Here is a 15,353-nt window from a genome sequence, read left to right as displayed (position 1 = left end):
AGCTATGGTGATAGTTCTATCAATTTCCAGGAAAAAGATAATTAATGTGATGACTTCACAAAATTAAATGTATCCAAGGTTTACATCCTGAGATTATGTCCCTTCTCCTATTCTGGTGTTAAGCTGACCTTTATTTTACAATAAAATATTAAGATTTAGTAGTGCTTTTGTTTTTCTTTTTCTTTTTTTTTTTTTTTTGAGACAGGGTCTCACTCTGTGGCCCAGGCTAGAGTACAGTGGCATAATCATGGCTCACTGCAGCCTAGACCACCTGCGTTCAAGTGATCCTCCCATTTCAGCCCTGCAAGTAGCTGGGACTACAGGTGCACACTACCACACCCAGCTAATGTTTTTATTTTTTGTAGAGATGGGGTTTTGTCATGTTGCCCAGGCTGATCTCAAGCCCCTGGGCCCAAGCGATTCTCCCACCTCTGCCTCCCAAAGAGTTGGGACTACAGGCGTGAGTCACCATGCCTGGCTTGCTCTTGTTTCAGTGTGATTACTTGGCACATTTAAAAGAGGTTGGGAACTCTCTGTTTATCCAAATTTTTATTTCTACTGTTTTTTAAAAATCCTTAAGTCTGAGAACCAATGAGCAAGGGTAGCTAACATTCACTCTTGGGGGAAAAAAAGAAAAAAACTAGTTAAATAATCTAGCTACAGAACTTTAAAAAAAGTTCTTTAGGATTACAGTAGACCAGCAATTTTTGAAAACTATTTCCAATGCATAATTCATCATAAAAATGTAGACTAGGCTGTAATCCTAGAAAGAGGAATACTATTCCATCAAAGCCAACAATACTTCAAGGCTTCAAAAAACTTAAAATGGCATTACCATGCTAATGTTACTTATCTGTACTGTAACTCTTTGTAAGTCTAGACTCAAAAAGCAGATGCTTAAAAGTGGATACGGCTGCTCAAATTTAACACCGTTATCTTGATAAACCTTCCCCACTACTATCCTCCTTCCTCTTTACTCAACACATTATCCTTGAAACAAGTAATTTTAAGGATCTCTCTCAATGTCATAATGTAACCATTCCCTGTTACAATTTGTATAGTGAATACTAAACTTTAATTAACTGTATGATTAGAAGTAGAGAGCAAAAAGGCAAAACAAAACCAAAAACGGTATTTCATTTAAAAACCTTACAATTACAAAGGTCCAATTATAACTGCAAGTTCAGCTATAAATCTTTACACATTCTCTCTTTAGCTGGGAAAATAGGTGGGCACCAAAGGCATCAATTCTGAGGACTTGTTTTATTAAACCCTAGAACAGAACGTAAGTATGTTTAAAGGCTTGTTAATCTGTCCAACAAACTACATGTTGGTTTATTGTATGTGGCCCTTCCAAAATCCGGGACAGATCTTTCCAACACTCACAACGGATGCCTATGCAGTTCATCGTTTATGCTTTCTGGTTTTCCTGAGGCTCCAGCTTGATACACAGAAATATTTATGGTCATTTGTGGTGGGTGTGCAGTCTAGGGAGTGTCTCCCTAAGACAATACAAAGGGCCAACAGCAAAGAACAAAGCTTCCCTTTCCTCAAAGGCTTCCTTCCTGTTCCTCATCTTTGAGAGAGAGAGAGAGAAAAAAAAAACAAACAAGGCTCCAAACTTTTTTCCCTAAGGGAACTACGAACAGAGGTTTCCCTCAAGCCTCTTCCAACAGCAGCCAGTTCAACAAACCTACAGACCAGACCTTGAAGAGCCCCACAGAATCAATAACCACTCTGCTTTTGAAAGAAAGGGAAAAAGGGCATAAACCAGAGACACAGACACACTAACCTGAGTTTATTCCACAGTGGAAGACAGGAAATATTGGAGATGAACTGGAGTTTGGTAGGGTTGCAACAGAATCCTCAGAAACAAAACACAATGCCCAAGGAAGTTCTAAACCAACAATAAATGTCATTTCTCCACTCCCACACATATATACTTGTTGCATAAAACAGCTGTATACCTTTAAGAACAGCTTAAAAATCACTGGATCCCACAAATAACACAACTGTATAAGATGAAGACTAATTAAAAGATTCAAATCAGATGATTTTCTTATAATGCTCTGTAGACACAGGCAAAGGCTACTACCCAAGCCAATGAAGGAGGCATGTAGAATGTCTGTAAGGAATCCAGGATTCTCAGCTAGCTGATAACAACTTCATGCTGCTGCTTTATTTCATTTGACACCTTCCATTCTCTATCAGCTACTGCATGCAAACCAAGCCTCCCAAGAATGGTGACCCTGTCCTCTTCAGTTCACCTAACACCCTGGCCAAGAAGTAAATTAAAATGCAACGTATTTCAGCTCCTATAAATGTTACCTACTTACTCTATTTAACTCAACTCTGTATTTAAGTACAGTTGGGATCAATCTGAACATTACAACTTAAAGAAAATAAACCCTTACAGACTATCTAGTCCAGCCCTCAATTTTACAGATGAAGAAACTTAGCTGCAAAAGGATCAACGGCTATCTCAAAGAAGCAGACCAAGTCGGTGGCAGAACCAGATGGCACCCAGACTTCTCACAGTTCACTGTGCCATGCTGCTTCTCCACAGCCCAGACCAGAGCCTCTGCATGGATGGGGTCCCCATGGCTTTGCTGGAATTGTCACATCATTACAGGACTGGAAACCGGGAATTGAAGCCCAAAACTCTCAAACCAGAAAGCTGAGAAACAACCTGTGTCTTCTAACAAGTCAGTATCAGGTGAAGGATAGGCAAGTACTCTGCATTTAGATAAGTTAGGTAATTCTTTCCCCTCTACTGTAATTCAAGTAAAAACAAATAGCAAGATGCACTTTAATTAAATACATCTGTTTAGAGAGTCCTTATGTTAGGAACCTGGTTTTTTATTTTTATTTTTTGAGACGGAGTCTCGCTCTGTCACCCAGGCTGGAGTGCAGTGGCGCGATCTCAGCTCACTGCAACCTCCACCTCCCGGGTTCAAGCGATTCTCCTGCCTCAGCCTCCTGAGTAGCTGGAATTACAAGCATGTGCCACCACCCAGCTACTCGGGAGGCTGAGGCAGGAGAATGGCGTGAACCCGAGAGGCAGAGCTTGCAGTGAGCCGAAATGGTGCCACTGCACTCCAGCCTGGGCAACAGAGTGAGACTCCGCCTCAAAAAAAAAAAAAGGAAATGCACATTCCCAGGCTCCACCCTAGACCTACCAAATCAGAACCTGTCAGGGTGGGGCCCTCCAGGTGATTCTGATGTACATTCAAGTTTGAATACCACCTATCTTGTTACTACTACCCATACAAAATCATTTTTGCCATGTCGTCTCTCGTACTTAAATATGGAAATTATCAACTTTTAGCTTCACTATAATGTAAAAGAATAGTTCATGTTGTCACACAATTGCAAAGATGTATTTTTGTGCTGGCAATCATGAGAAGAAATGCCTTTCAACTAGCAAGCAAAGGACACTAAAATGTTTCATGAAGATGCTCTTATTTGTAATCTCTAATAGAAACAACTGTAAGGCCTAAAAATATAGAAATGGTTAAAAATTCAAGAGACTATATTCAATTATTAAAATTATAAATGCGAAAACTATGACTATGACTATATGTAGCATGACAAAATATAAGTGGAAGAAAAGCAAAACACAAAATTATAACAGCAAATATTTGTATTACATGGGCAAGGACAAAATAAACGTCGAGGAAAAATAACTGATTTGTTAAGCTTGGTAGGACAACGATTCTCACATCCCTTTTTTGTTTCTGTCATGCTTCTTACAAAGTTACCTATGCAAAAACATTTTAGAGTGTCTAACAATGCAACTTTTAAAAAAGACACGATTGTGCTTTGACATGAAAAGTACATTGCAAGGATAATTTGATAAAATAGTCCTACTTGATCAATGACTCACCGAATTGTTAATCTCACAATAACATGAAATTAACACTGGATTCAATCAAATGAGGGGGCTTGGACTGGTGAACTATCAGGTCTTTCTAGTCCTGTGAGTCTAGGAGGATTCTCCTCTCTACTTTTCCTTTTTAACCTTAGATCTACAACTGAATATAAGAATTACACATTTTTCACGCATAAAATTTTACAGAGTTTAACCTTAGATCTACAATCGCATATAAGAATTATACATTTTTCACAAATAAAATTTTACAGAGAGCTGTGAAAACTTTATTTTGTTTTTATTTAGTTTTCACCTAGTTGTTCAGCGGTAAAATACCAAATAAACTAATTTCCAAGGAGGAATTTCTTCTTACATTTGCATGTCTAAATATCCAGAAATATTTTGTAGAGTGGTCTTTCTTGAAAAAATAGCCACTGGATCTCACATAAATCAACTGTTGTTTTAATACATGTTTTCATCTAAATTTTAGCATTTCCATTACATCCCTTGTTGATAGCTCTGACATTAATAAAAATTTCTCATATGCCAAGGTACAAAGTAATCTCACTAAGTGCTTCTGAATGTCTTGTTTATTTCTGTGCTATTCTGTTTCCTTTGCAGGTAATATTCTGAAAATTTCTTTAAATTCTAAACATATAAACATCTTCTCTGCTCTTGTTCCAGGGAAGATTTGAGAAAGGGTAACTTTAGTTGGATTACTCCAATAAACTGATATCTGGAGAATGTTTACTATTTGAGGGAAACTTATTCCTGTAAATTTTCTTAAAAATATGAGTACATGGCATGTGCAATTTTATTGAAAATTGGAGACAGTTCAAGTTTTCCACTATTTCTAGCTGGATTTCGCCACAGGAAGCTGAGTTAAGTAGTGGGATGATAAACTAGCCATTTTGGTACCATTCTGAAAAGATGTAAGACAAAAGATATAATAATATGGCATTTTCCTCCAGCCTAATAGGCATACACCTTTTTAAAAAGGACAAAACAATTTCTTAACTAAAATTTTTGCAACAGTGATGCAAAAAGTATAATTTTTAAAAATTTTCCAGCCGGGTATGGTGGCTCACGCCTGTAATCCCAGCACTTTGGGAGGCCAAGGAGGGCGGACCAGGAGGCCACTTGAGGCCAGGAGTTCGAGAACAACCTGACCAGTGCAGCGAAACCCCATGTCTACTAAAAATACAAAAATTTAGCCAGGCGTGGTGATGCACACCTGTAGTCCCAGCTACTCGGGAGGCTGAGGCACAAGAATCGATTGAACCTGAGGGGCAGAGGTTGCAGCGCGCCAAGATTGTGCCACTGGACTCCAGCCTAGGCGACAGAACGAGACTCCATCTAAAAGAAAAAAAAATTCCAGCTTTTTGTAGTAACAAACTATCTTTATGAATGTGGGTAACTGAGTTGTCTACAGTAGCTACTACCTTCAATTCTAGCATTTATCGAAGTTCTTAAGAAAAAGAAAATTATTGCTTTTATTGTTGGAAGTTCAACAGAAAAGGGATTTGACAAAAACTTTTAATAATAATAGTAACTGCAAAGAGAATTTACAAAATGCTTTTGGTGTGGGGCATTCTTGAATCTAAGCACTGAGAACACAACGATAAATCATGTATAGTTCTTGCTCTGGAGAAACCCCAGAGTTTAGCTGAGATACAGTTACATCTGAGAAATGTCCTTAACATAAAATACACCAAAACAAACAAACAAAACAATGTGCTTTAGGGAGAAAACAAAAAGCAAACTATATGGAGAAAATTATCATTAACATCCTCAGATAGACAGAGAAGATACCACAAAAGAAACAAGAATAAAATGCTTAAAAAAAAAAAAGGAGGCCAAAAAAAGAGCTCTTGAAAATTAAAAATGTGACAGCAGAAAAGAAAAATTAATCATAAGGATTAAACATAAGGCTTGTAAGATATAGTGTAGGAAATCTCTCAAAAGGTAGGACAAAAAGACAAGAGGTAAAAAGTAAAAAGAAAAAATAAAACCATCAGAAGACCAGTTCAGGAAACCCCATGTCCTATTAGGTGTTCCAGAAAAAAACAGAGAAAACAAATAGAAAGTCTTATTAATGAACTAATTCAACAATATTTTTTTCAGAACTGAAAGATATGAGTTTCCAGGTCAAAAAGGCCCACTATTGTGATTTAACAAAAACAGGGAAAAAAAATTCTAACAGATTCCAGAGGGGAACAAACTAGGTCACATCCAAAGGATTAGAAACCCAAATAACTTCTCAACAGAAGCAATGAAAGATAAAAGACAGTGGAATAATGTCTTTAAAGTAGAATATGATACACAGCCACACTATCAATAAGGTGAGTAGGTGGAATTAAGATACTTTTCATAGTTTCAAAAAACTTCACCTTCCAATCATGCTTTCTTAGGAAACTACTGAAGGATGTGCTCTACAAAATGGAAGCAGGAAACCAAGAAGAAGGGAAGGAAAATAGAAAAATAGGAGATGCCACACAGAAGAAAGGTCAAGGGAATCCCCTGAATGATGGTGCGGGAAACCCCAGGGAGGCAACTGCTCCAAGCTGAGAGGGCTACCAGATCACAACAGAACACGTAAGAAGAGCCAAGGAGAAATGCCTCTAAGAAGAGGAACTCCAAAGAGTACCTTTTATGTTTGAAAGTCTTGAAAAAAGATTTAGGCAAGCAGCAGAGAGTTTGGATGTTGGCATAATAAGTACACAGAAAAAGAAGCAAAATAAAGAAAAAAAGAGGGAAAAAAGTAACAATTATTAACGCCAGGCAAAACAAAAAGGTTTGTATGACAAGAATTCGTTGAACAACTCATAGCTCAATGTCAACAATGTTCGGTATAGTCATATAAATAATGTCAACACTAAATATTGATCCAACCAAAATTACTATTTTGGGAAAATAGGGAGCAGGTGGGAAGAATTTGGGGGTGAGGTGAGAATAAAGCAGAGAAAGAGAACAAAGAGACCAAATAAAAAACTAGCACTACCAGAATGTTATTCAGAAATATGGCGGGAAATTCCAAAACAATGAACTAAAACCACTAAAAGTGGTTGCCTCTGGGGAAAGAAATGAAGAGGAGGACCTGTTTTTTTTTTTTTTTAACACAGCCTTTATAAATTTTATAACTACTTCACACTTTAAATCTGTGTACACAGGTTTAAAAAAAAAAAAAAAAAAAAAACCCAGGGCCCAAGTTCTTACTCACTAAACCTATGGTTTTCAAAATATAAGTTTGTGACTCATTAGTGAGTTGAGAAATAATTCAGTAAGACACAGCCATCATTTTTTTAATGAATTCTAACAGAAGGGGACGGAAAAACATCGCATACAGTTAAGAGTATTTTTTCATGAACCTTTGAAATATACATATACAAGTTCATAATTTAAAATGTATTTTTAACTGTTGACTATCAACAAAATAATATGAAATAACAACTCTAAACTACACTGCATTATAATTACTTTTAGTTTTGTTTCTTTCTTTTTTTCTTTTCTTTTTTTTTTTTTTTTTTTTGAGACGGAGTCTCCCTGTGTCGCCAGGCTGGAGTGCAGTGACATGATCTCGGCTCACTGCCACCTATGCCTCCTGGGTTCAAGTGATACTCCTGCCTCAGCCTCCCGAATAGCTGGGACTACAGGCGCCTACCACCACGCCCAGTTAACTTTTGTATTTTTAGTAGACACAAGGTTTCACCATGTTGGCCAGGATGGTCTCAATCTCTTGACCTAGTGATCCACCCGCCTCGGCCTCCCAAGGTGCTGGGACTACAGGCGTGAATCACCGCACCTGGCCTGTTTATTTTTCTTAACACTTCTTACTATCATTCCCAACGTTTTCATTTTTGTTTTGTTTTGGTTTGTTTCTGTTTTTGTTTTTTTGAGTCAGGGTCTTACTTTGTAACCCAGCCTGGAGCGCAGTGGTGTGATCTCAGCTCCCTGCAGCCTCAACTTCACAGGCTCAAGCGATACTACCACCTCAGCCTCCCAAGTAGCTGGGACTACAGGTGCATGCCATCATGCCCAGCTAATTTTTGTCTTTTTTTGTACAGAGAGGGTTTCACCATGTTGCCCAGGCTGGTCTTGAACTCCTGAGCTCAGGCAATTTGCCCACTTTGGCCTCCCAAAGTGCTGGGATTACAGGCATGAGCCACCATGCCCAGCTCTAATGTCTTGTTTTTTAAAGTAAGATTTCATGTACCTTTATTTTAAAACAAATTGAAAATGTTAATAGCTAATGAAAATAGCCCATTATAACGCTCCTTAAACTCCCACTCATGTCATGCCTGAAGAATGGTCACTCCTATACTAGTGAAACCTAAATTTTTTTTTTTTTTTTTTGAGACGGAGTCTTGCTCTGTCACCAGGCTGGAGTGCACTGGCGCAATCTTGGCTCACTGCAACCTCTGCCTCCCGGGTTCAAGCATTCCCCTGCTTCAGCCTCCCAAGAAGCTGGGACTATAGGCTCACGCTAACACACCAGGCTAATTTTTTGTATTTTAGTAGAGATGGGGTTTCACCATGTTGGCCAGATGATCTCGATCTCCTGACCTTGTGATCTGCCTGCCTCAGCCTCCCAAAGTGCTGGGATTACAGGCGTGAGTCACTGCACCCAGCCTTATTCTTTGCTTTCTTACAATTAACTCTGTAATATGGGCAGAGATAAGAATAACAACACAGAAAAGAGAATTCAAAGTCCCACAGGTGATTTTATAATGTGGAGTATTACCGCTTCTTAGGTGACTTATCTTTCTAATTATGTATGACTTTCACTAATATTTAAATTTCTGGTCTACAGAGACACAGGAGCCAAGGAACCATTCTAGAAGCCTTCAGAATGGTGGAGGAAGCCAGCTTAGAAATAAAAACTTGCAACATTTACAGACTGAATAGCCCTTACCCAAAATGCTTGGGACCAGAAGTGTTTTGGATTTTGAATTTTTCTTGAATTTAGAATATATGCATTATATACCTACCAACTGAGAATTCTTTTTTTTTTTTCTCTCTTTTTTTTTTTTTTGAGATGGAGTTTTGCTCCTGTTGCTGCTCAGGCTGGAGTGCAATGGCTCAGTCTCGGCTCACCGCACCCTCTGCCTCCTGGGTTCAAGCAGTTCTTCTGCCTTAGCCTCCCAAGTAGCTGGGATTACAGGTGTGTAACACCACACCCAGCAAACTTTTCTATTTTTTTAGTAGCGACGGGGCTTCATCATGTTGGCCAGGCTGGTCTCAAACTCCTGACCTCAGGTGATCTGCCTGCCTTGGCCTCCCAAAGTGCTGGGATTACAGGTGTGAGCCACTGCGCCTGGCCCCCACGAATCTGGAGCATTTTGGATTTCAGATGTTCAGAAAGGGATATCGCTGGTGAATAAACTAGAAAATACATACAAAGTTGATTAAGAGGAAGCTTTCTTCCACTGACCCTCCCTCGCACGATTCGCAAGGTGTATTGTTCATCCTGCCATATGGAAAATATGAACAGGAAGCTAAAAACTTTCATGCTCTTCTACTGAGAGCCCATATTTAGCCCAACATTTTATTTTTACACAGCAGGTTAGATACGTACTTTATTTTGGAGTCTTACCTTACAATTCACTTACATAAAATAATTAAGAACAAAACTTCTGTAGAAAGCAAGTTCCACTGTATTCTTTTCACAGCATAGCATCCTAAAAGTCACGGGGATCAGACCCATAAGCCAACCACCTATATTTTAAAAAACCACCACCACCATTCACATTGAATGTAAAAAAGAATGAGTAAGTCTTAATATGCTGGTATTGAAAGATTCCAAAGGGAGCCGGGTGCAGTGGTTTATGCCTGTAATCCCAGCACTTTGGGAGGCCCAGGCAGGCAGATCACGAGGTCAGGAGTTTGAGACCAACCTGGCCAACATAGTGAAACCCCGTCTCTACTAAAAATACAAAAAAAAATTAGCTGGGTGTGGTGATGGCCACCTGTAATCCCAGCTACTTGGGAGACTAAGGCAGGAAAATCGCTTGAACCCGGGAGGCAGAGGTTGCAGTGAGCTGAGATTGCGCCACTGCCCTCCAGCCCAGGCAACAGTGCAAGACTCCGTCTCAAAAAAAAAAAAAAGAAAGATACCAAAGATATTTCTTAAAATATATATAAATAAGATACTTATTTGTGTACATAGTTGTGTGTATTAAAAAGGCACATATATATCTGGAGAAAAAGGCATGAGAACTAAGTGACAGTGGCTACCCATTTTCAGAGAGGTGAAGAAATGGGCAAAGTAGGGATGACAGCAGGAGTGAAGAGGGAGATGTTTCACTGTGTATGTCAGCCTTTATAGCAAGTTAGGGATTCTCATTCCATTGCTCCCTTCATCCTACTCCATCCCTTCACCCACACCCACCCCACCCCCAGAACTGTCTGGCTGTTTTGTTTTGTTTTGTTTTGTTTTTTGAGATGCAGTCTCACTCAGTTGCCCAGGCGAGAGTGCAGTAGCACAATCTTGGCTCATGGCAACCTCCACCTCCAAGGTTCAGGCGATTCTCCCGCCTTAGGCTCCCAGGCAGCTGAGATTACAGGTATGCTCCACAACACTCGGCTAATTTTCATATTTTTAGGAGAGACAGGGTTTCACCATGTTGGCCAGAGTCGTCTCAAACTCCTGGCCTCAAGTGATCCACCCACCCTAGCCTCCCAAAGTGCTGGGATTACAGGTGTGAGCCACCTCACCCAGTCCAGAACTGCCTTGCTTCTGAATCGTACTCCACACCCTCACTCACACACGTACAATCACCCAGAAGCAACATGTGGCAGGTATGCTTTCACTTTCATTGGCAAAGGACTCTCTCCTCATCTTGCAAAAGTGAACCTGTACTCTCAGCATCCATAAGACCACACAAACACCACCTGTCTTGGCAAGTTGCCAGGACCTTGGGTAGCATCCACAGCCCCTCCTCAATGCTCCCATCACATTTGCTAAGCCCTTGCTAAGTGCCAGTATGCGGGAGCATGAGGCATAAAGAGAAGTAGGACAAGGTACCTGCCTTCAGGGAGTTCACAGCCTCAAGGGAGAGAAAGAAGAGGAAACAGAATTTCGAAATTATGTGGTTCAGGAAATGGCAAAAGTATACACCAGTGTAATTTACCACGTTGTATTTTAACTATTTTTTTCCTCCCTCTCACCTATCTCTCCAAGGTGAGTGACTCTGGTGTAGGTACTAGATCCACAAGTATCTTAGAATCCCCTATGCTGAGCATGGTATTGAAATGATCTGAACTTCATGTCTCCTGGAGAGCAATGCAATGGTATTTTAAGAAACAAATCCATATGTCTTAATGTTTCAGAATGGTGATCAGTATACGTAGCAATTACTAACCTGGACCTATGCAATGTATTACAATACTAGAATTTCAGCAACAAAACAAACATCTTTAACCTCAGAGATCCTCTGATCTTTTAGTCCTTGCTACACAGTGTTGGCTTTGGTTTTGTAAATGGGGAAATCATGAAAGTTGACCCCATCTGTTTGTTTGTTTGTTTGTTTTCCCTGGACATCAGTGCAATCTCACTTGCTTTTACTGGTAAGACTGAAAACTTTCACCCACTAACCTTGAATTTCTATCCATGGTTAATCATTGGTAATTTCTTACAACTTTCAGAAAAACAGTAATTCTCAATTCGACACAGGTCTGCCAATATGCATTTAAAGACCTCTTACACTTCAAACCTTGGACTTGTAGGTATGAAAAATAATAACATTCTCAGTATTCTACTCTTCACCTTTGCCCTGCCCTGAGCACTATCTAAAAACCAATGACAGAAATGAACTGCAAACATAGCATGAAGCATTGCTGCAATTAATCAACCCAGAACCCAAGGGAGGAATTGTTTCTATTTTTAAACGCACTGTTACTTTAAGGGAAAAGTCTGTGGAGAAATATGAAACCAAGCTGCATAATGAAAATAAAAATGCATTTGGTGTCTTCATCTGTGCAAAGACAGTCATCCTAATGTACAAGGAGCACTGTTGTGTTGACTCCTCAATTTGTCTGTAAACGAAATGACCGGTACTCAGACAGAATCCCATGGAAAGCTCATCTGCTACTCAAAGAATTAGATCTGTCAGAAGGACAAAACACGAGAGTACCCATATTTCAATGCTATTTTTATAACTCCAGATAAGAGACTATCACAGTAAGTAAGCAGATGAATAGATCCCAAAATCACTCTTCAAATATTTACCTAAAAGATCCTGATTAGTAACTAACGTGGTTCAGCCCGGAAAACGATCAACTGATTACTTAGCATTTGGAACCAACTGTCCACAGTTATAGATTGTATCCAAATTCCACAAAATCAAATCTGTTTCTCTTCACAAATGACAACACTTCATGTCATTAAACAGTAGCTAACAGTCGCACTCCTTATGGTTAAGAGTGACAAGGAGCAGGTGCCAAGCCAGCAAGGAAAAATAGCAGCAGCTACACAACAGGAGCTAAAAAATATTCTACCTGTTCCCCCAGACTGCTTTCAAGAATCTGACCCAATAGAATTTTTTCCCGAAACAATGTAACGATACCCAGTTTGCGGGGGGCTGGGGCGGTACATTCGTTGGTGATATGGGCATCTAATTTAATCTGTAAATATTTAATGTATTCAATGAGTTGACTTACTATCACCATGAAATATACCATACTATCTACACTGCTATAAATGCATCTAAAAATACATCCATTACTAAACAACATTCAGTACAATGTACAATAAACACTACATCCAGTGTTAAACACAACATTTTAAATATAGCTTAGCTATTTGGTATCACCACTAGAATCTGCTAAAGGTAGCAGAATGTTTGCAAACTGGATAAAAACTGCTATGCTCAACACGAAAAGCAAAGAATCTCCAATCTTATCTCCTCATGATTTATTTCCCCAAATTTGGCAAAACTGAGCTTGAACACCACACATTATAGAATGGAGGCATCGCTTCTCTAAGCAATAATGTAACAAACCCTGCATCAGAGTCTCTCTTCAGTGAAAATCTCTGAAGAACGAAATTCACTAAATTGTATTCCATCAATCAACAGGTGATTCTTGGAAACAAAAACTCATATTCATTTTTCCAATGAAAATTAATTTTGTAAACTATCCCGTTTTTTCACACATATATATTCACAACCTACTGCATTATTATATTGAATGAATTCCAACCGATTTCTTCTCAGAGGCTTACTAGAAAAATGCCAAATATTCAAATTATTTTGGGGCATTATCCCATACTGCTGCATGGAACATAATAAGGATCCAACAGTTACCACTTTTCAAATGCAAATATGTTGCCATCTAGTAAATACAGCCCCTTTTTAAACATCCCTCAGTGTCTATACAGTTCAGGGCCCTACTTTTGTTTCTTTGAAAATCAAAATTCGCGCATTACATTGAGGCATTATCTCAACTCAGCAGCAACAACAACTAAAATAGGTGTTAACTAGCCCAGCCTGAGTCTGCATCGTACAAGACTTGCTCTATTTTTTCCTCCCATTTTACACACACTGTCCCTAAACAATTCTGCCAAAGGAAACGAACGCTGCAGTGACGAAAAGAATCCCGGGCACTGGGTTCCACGAACAATGAGGACGTGGGCTGGTCACCTGCCGGCCTCGGGCCTCAGTTTTCCTGTCTGTAAAATGTGGCGGCTGGGCGAATCACCTATAGGGTCCCATCCGGCCCTCTCCCTCCCGGGTGCCTCGCAGCCCGCCCGGACTCAGCTGACTGGTGCTGGCTGTGGCCAGGGTGCCCTGCCTGCCGCCGCTCTAGATGGAGGGGAAGGCGGGCGAGGGAGGAGAGGAACTTGGACTTGCAACAGCTTCAAACAGGAGCGGGCGACAAACTTGAAGCCATCCTCCTAACAATAGGAAAGAGCACTCCCATTTTCCTGGCTCAAACTTGCGGGACCCCGAGAGGCTGGATCCTCCCAGCCGCCCTCTGGGAACCCGCTTTACCTTTCTCCCTGTTTGGTGTTAGCAGGAGGAGGGTGCAGGACCGTTTGATTCCCTTCCATCTCCACCACGCACTTGGTGTTCAGTTCCAGTTCTGAAAGCACAGAGAGAAAGGGACGTTGCAAAGTCCAGCATCCGCGCCGCGCGGGGCTCCGTCCCTGAAGGCTGCCGAGCCTGGAGACGGCGCCCCGGGCACCACGGCCAGCGCGGACGCCGCCTCCGCCCCGGCCGCGCTCTCGCCGTCCCGGCCCCGCAGTTTCCAAAGTTGCCCCCGCCCTCAGCCCGAGCAGAAATAAAAAAGAGCGAAAAGCTCCTCACCTCGTCGGTTCATGGGCCGGACCCGGACGGCAACTTTTACCTTGGTATCCGACATGTTGGCTGCGCTAGCCCGGCCGCTCGCCGCGACCGCTCGGCCTGAGGAGGCCCCTCACGCGCGGCGCCGCCGCCGCTGCAGCCGCGCGCCCCCCGAGCGCGGCCGCCGCCGCTCTGCCTTGAGCTCCGAGAGGCAGCGCCGAGGCGCGCGGGCCATCCCGGGGGAGCGCGACGCGGGGCACGGCCGCGGCCCGGGGAGGGGCAGGCGCGCGGGGCGGGGCGCGGCGGCGGCGGCGGGCGGGGAGGAGGCCTCGCCGCCCGGCCCAGGCGCAGCTCTACCCGCGCCGCCCCAGCGCAGACCGCAGCGCCGCGGCCCCTCGCGGCTGCCCGGGGCCCCGCGCCGCCATGTTCCGCTCCCGCCACCCGCCGGGGCTCGGGAGAGGCCGGACACGGCCACGCGCGGCGCCCCCTGGAGCGGCGGGACGGCAGTGAGGGGAGCGGCGAGCGGCGCGGCGCTTAGGGGAGGCTGCAGTCCGGGGCGGGACGCATTGTTTCCCCAGGGGACCTCCCAGGCCAAGCCTGCACCGGCGCCCGCGGGGCCCCCCCGGATACCGTGAGCTCCAGCCGCCTTCTGGCGCCGCTGCCACCCGGAGCCCCGGGACGGCAGCAAGGACCACGGCCCGCCGCACTGGGTGGGCAGGCCTTCCCCTACGAGCCCCGGCACGCCGCCCCCTCTGTCCCACACGGAGCCTGCAGCGGTATTTTAAGATCTCTGTGGTGAACCGAGACTAGAAATGAATCTGTGAATCCACCACCGAAACAGTGTATGTTTGTAAATAGTGCTCTCTTCCCTTCCCGGCCTCTCTTGTCGTGGGAGGGATGTCAAGTGGGCTGGAAGGGCCATTAACTCTTACATAAGAATTTAATAGCAATGGTTTCTGTCATCCTGCCAAATGCAGACCTCGCTGCCAGGGCGGAACTGGGCGAATCTGATTTATTCTGTTTGGTTCAACAAGTGCTTAAGATGCGCTCACCGAGTGCCAGGCATTTTGAAGCGTACAGAAGTCAAAAATCCAGAGTTTAGATGCAGGAATCTTTCGATTTTGCTTAAATCTAGAAATCCACTTATTGGAAGATGTACTGAGGTTTTACTGTGTGCAGGGTGCTGTTGAGGACACACAGAA

General features: G+C 42.4%; 1 protein-coding gene across 17 annotated transcripts in view; it reads right to left on the bottom strand.

Annotated features, from left to right (window-relative positions):
* KIF13A (kinesin family member 13A) overlaps window positions 1-14,402 on the bottom strand; it is a 230,127-nt gene extending 215,725 nt beyond the window's left edge. For all 17 annotated transcript variants that reach the window (XM_015135607.3, XM_078000923.1, XM_015135612.3 and 14 more), the window contains exons 1-2: window positions 14,176-14,402; window positions 13,861-13,951 (exon numbers count right to left, since the gene is read on the bottom strand). In XM_015135607.3, the coding sequence (XP_014991093.2) occupies window positions 13,861-13,951; window positions 14,176-14,230 (146 nt within the window). In that variant the 5' untranslated portion in view covers window positions 14,231-14,402. The remainder of the gene's footprint in view (window positions 1-13,860; window positions 13,952-14,175) is intronic.
* Window positions 14,403-15,353: the final 951 nt, after the last annotated feature.

Source organism: Macaca mulatta, chromosome 4 (genome assembly GCF_049350105.2).
Source record: "Macaca mulatta isolate MMU2019108-1 chromosome 4, T2T-MMU8v2.0, whole genome shotgun sequence".
Lineage (NCBI taxonomy): Eukaryota > Metazoa > Chordata > Mammalia > Primates > Cercopithecidae > Macaca > Macaca mulatta.
The sequence above is the reverse complement of the archived record's forward strand: the minus strand, read 5'-3'. Positions and strand labels throughout refer to the sequence as shown.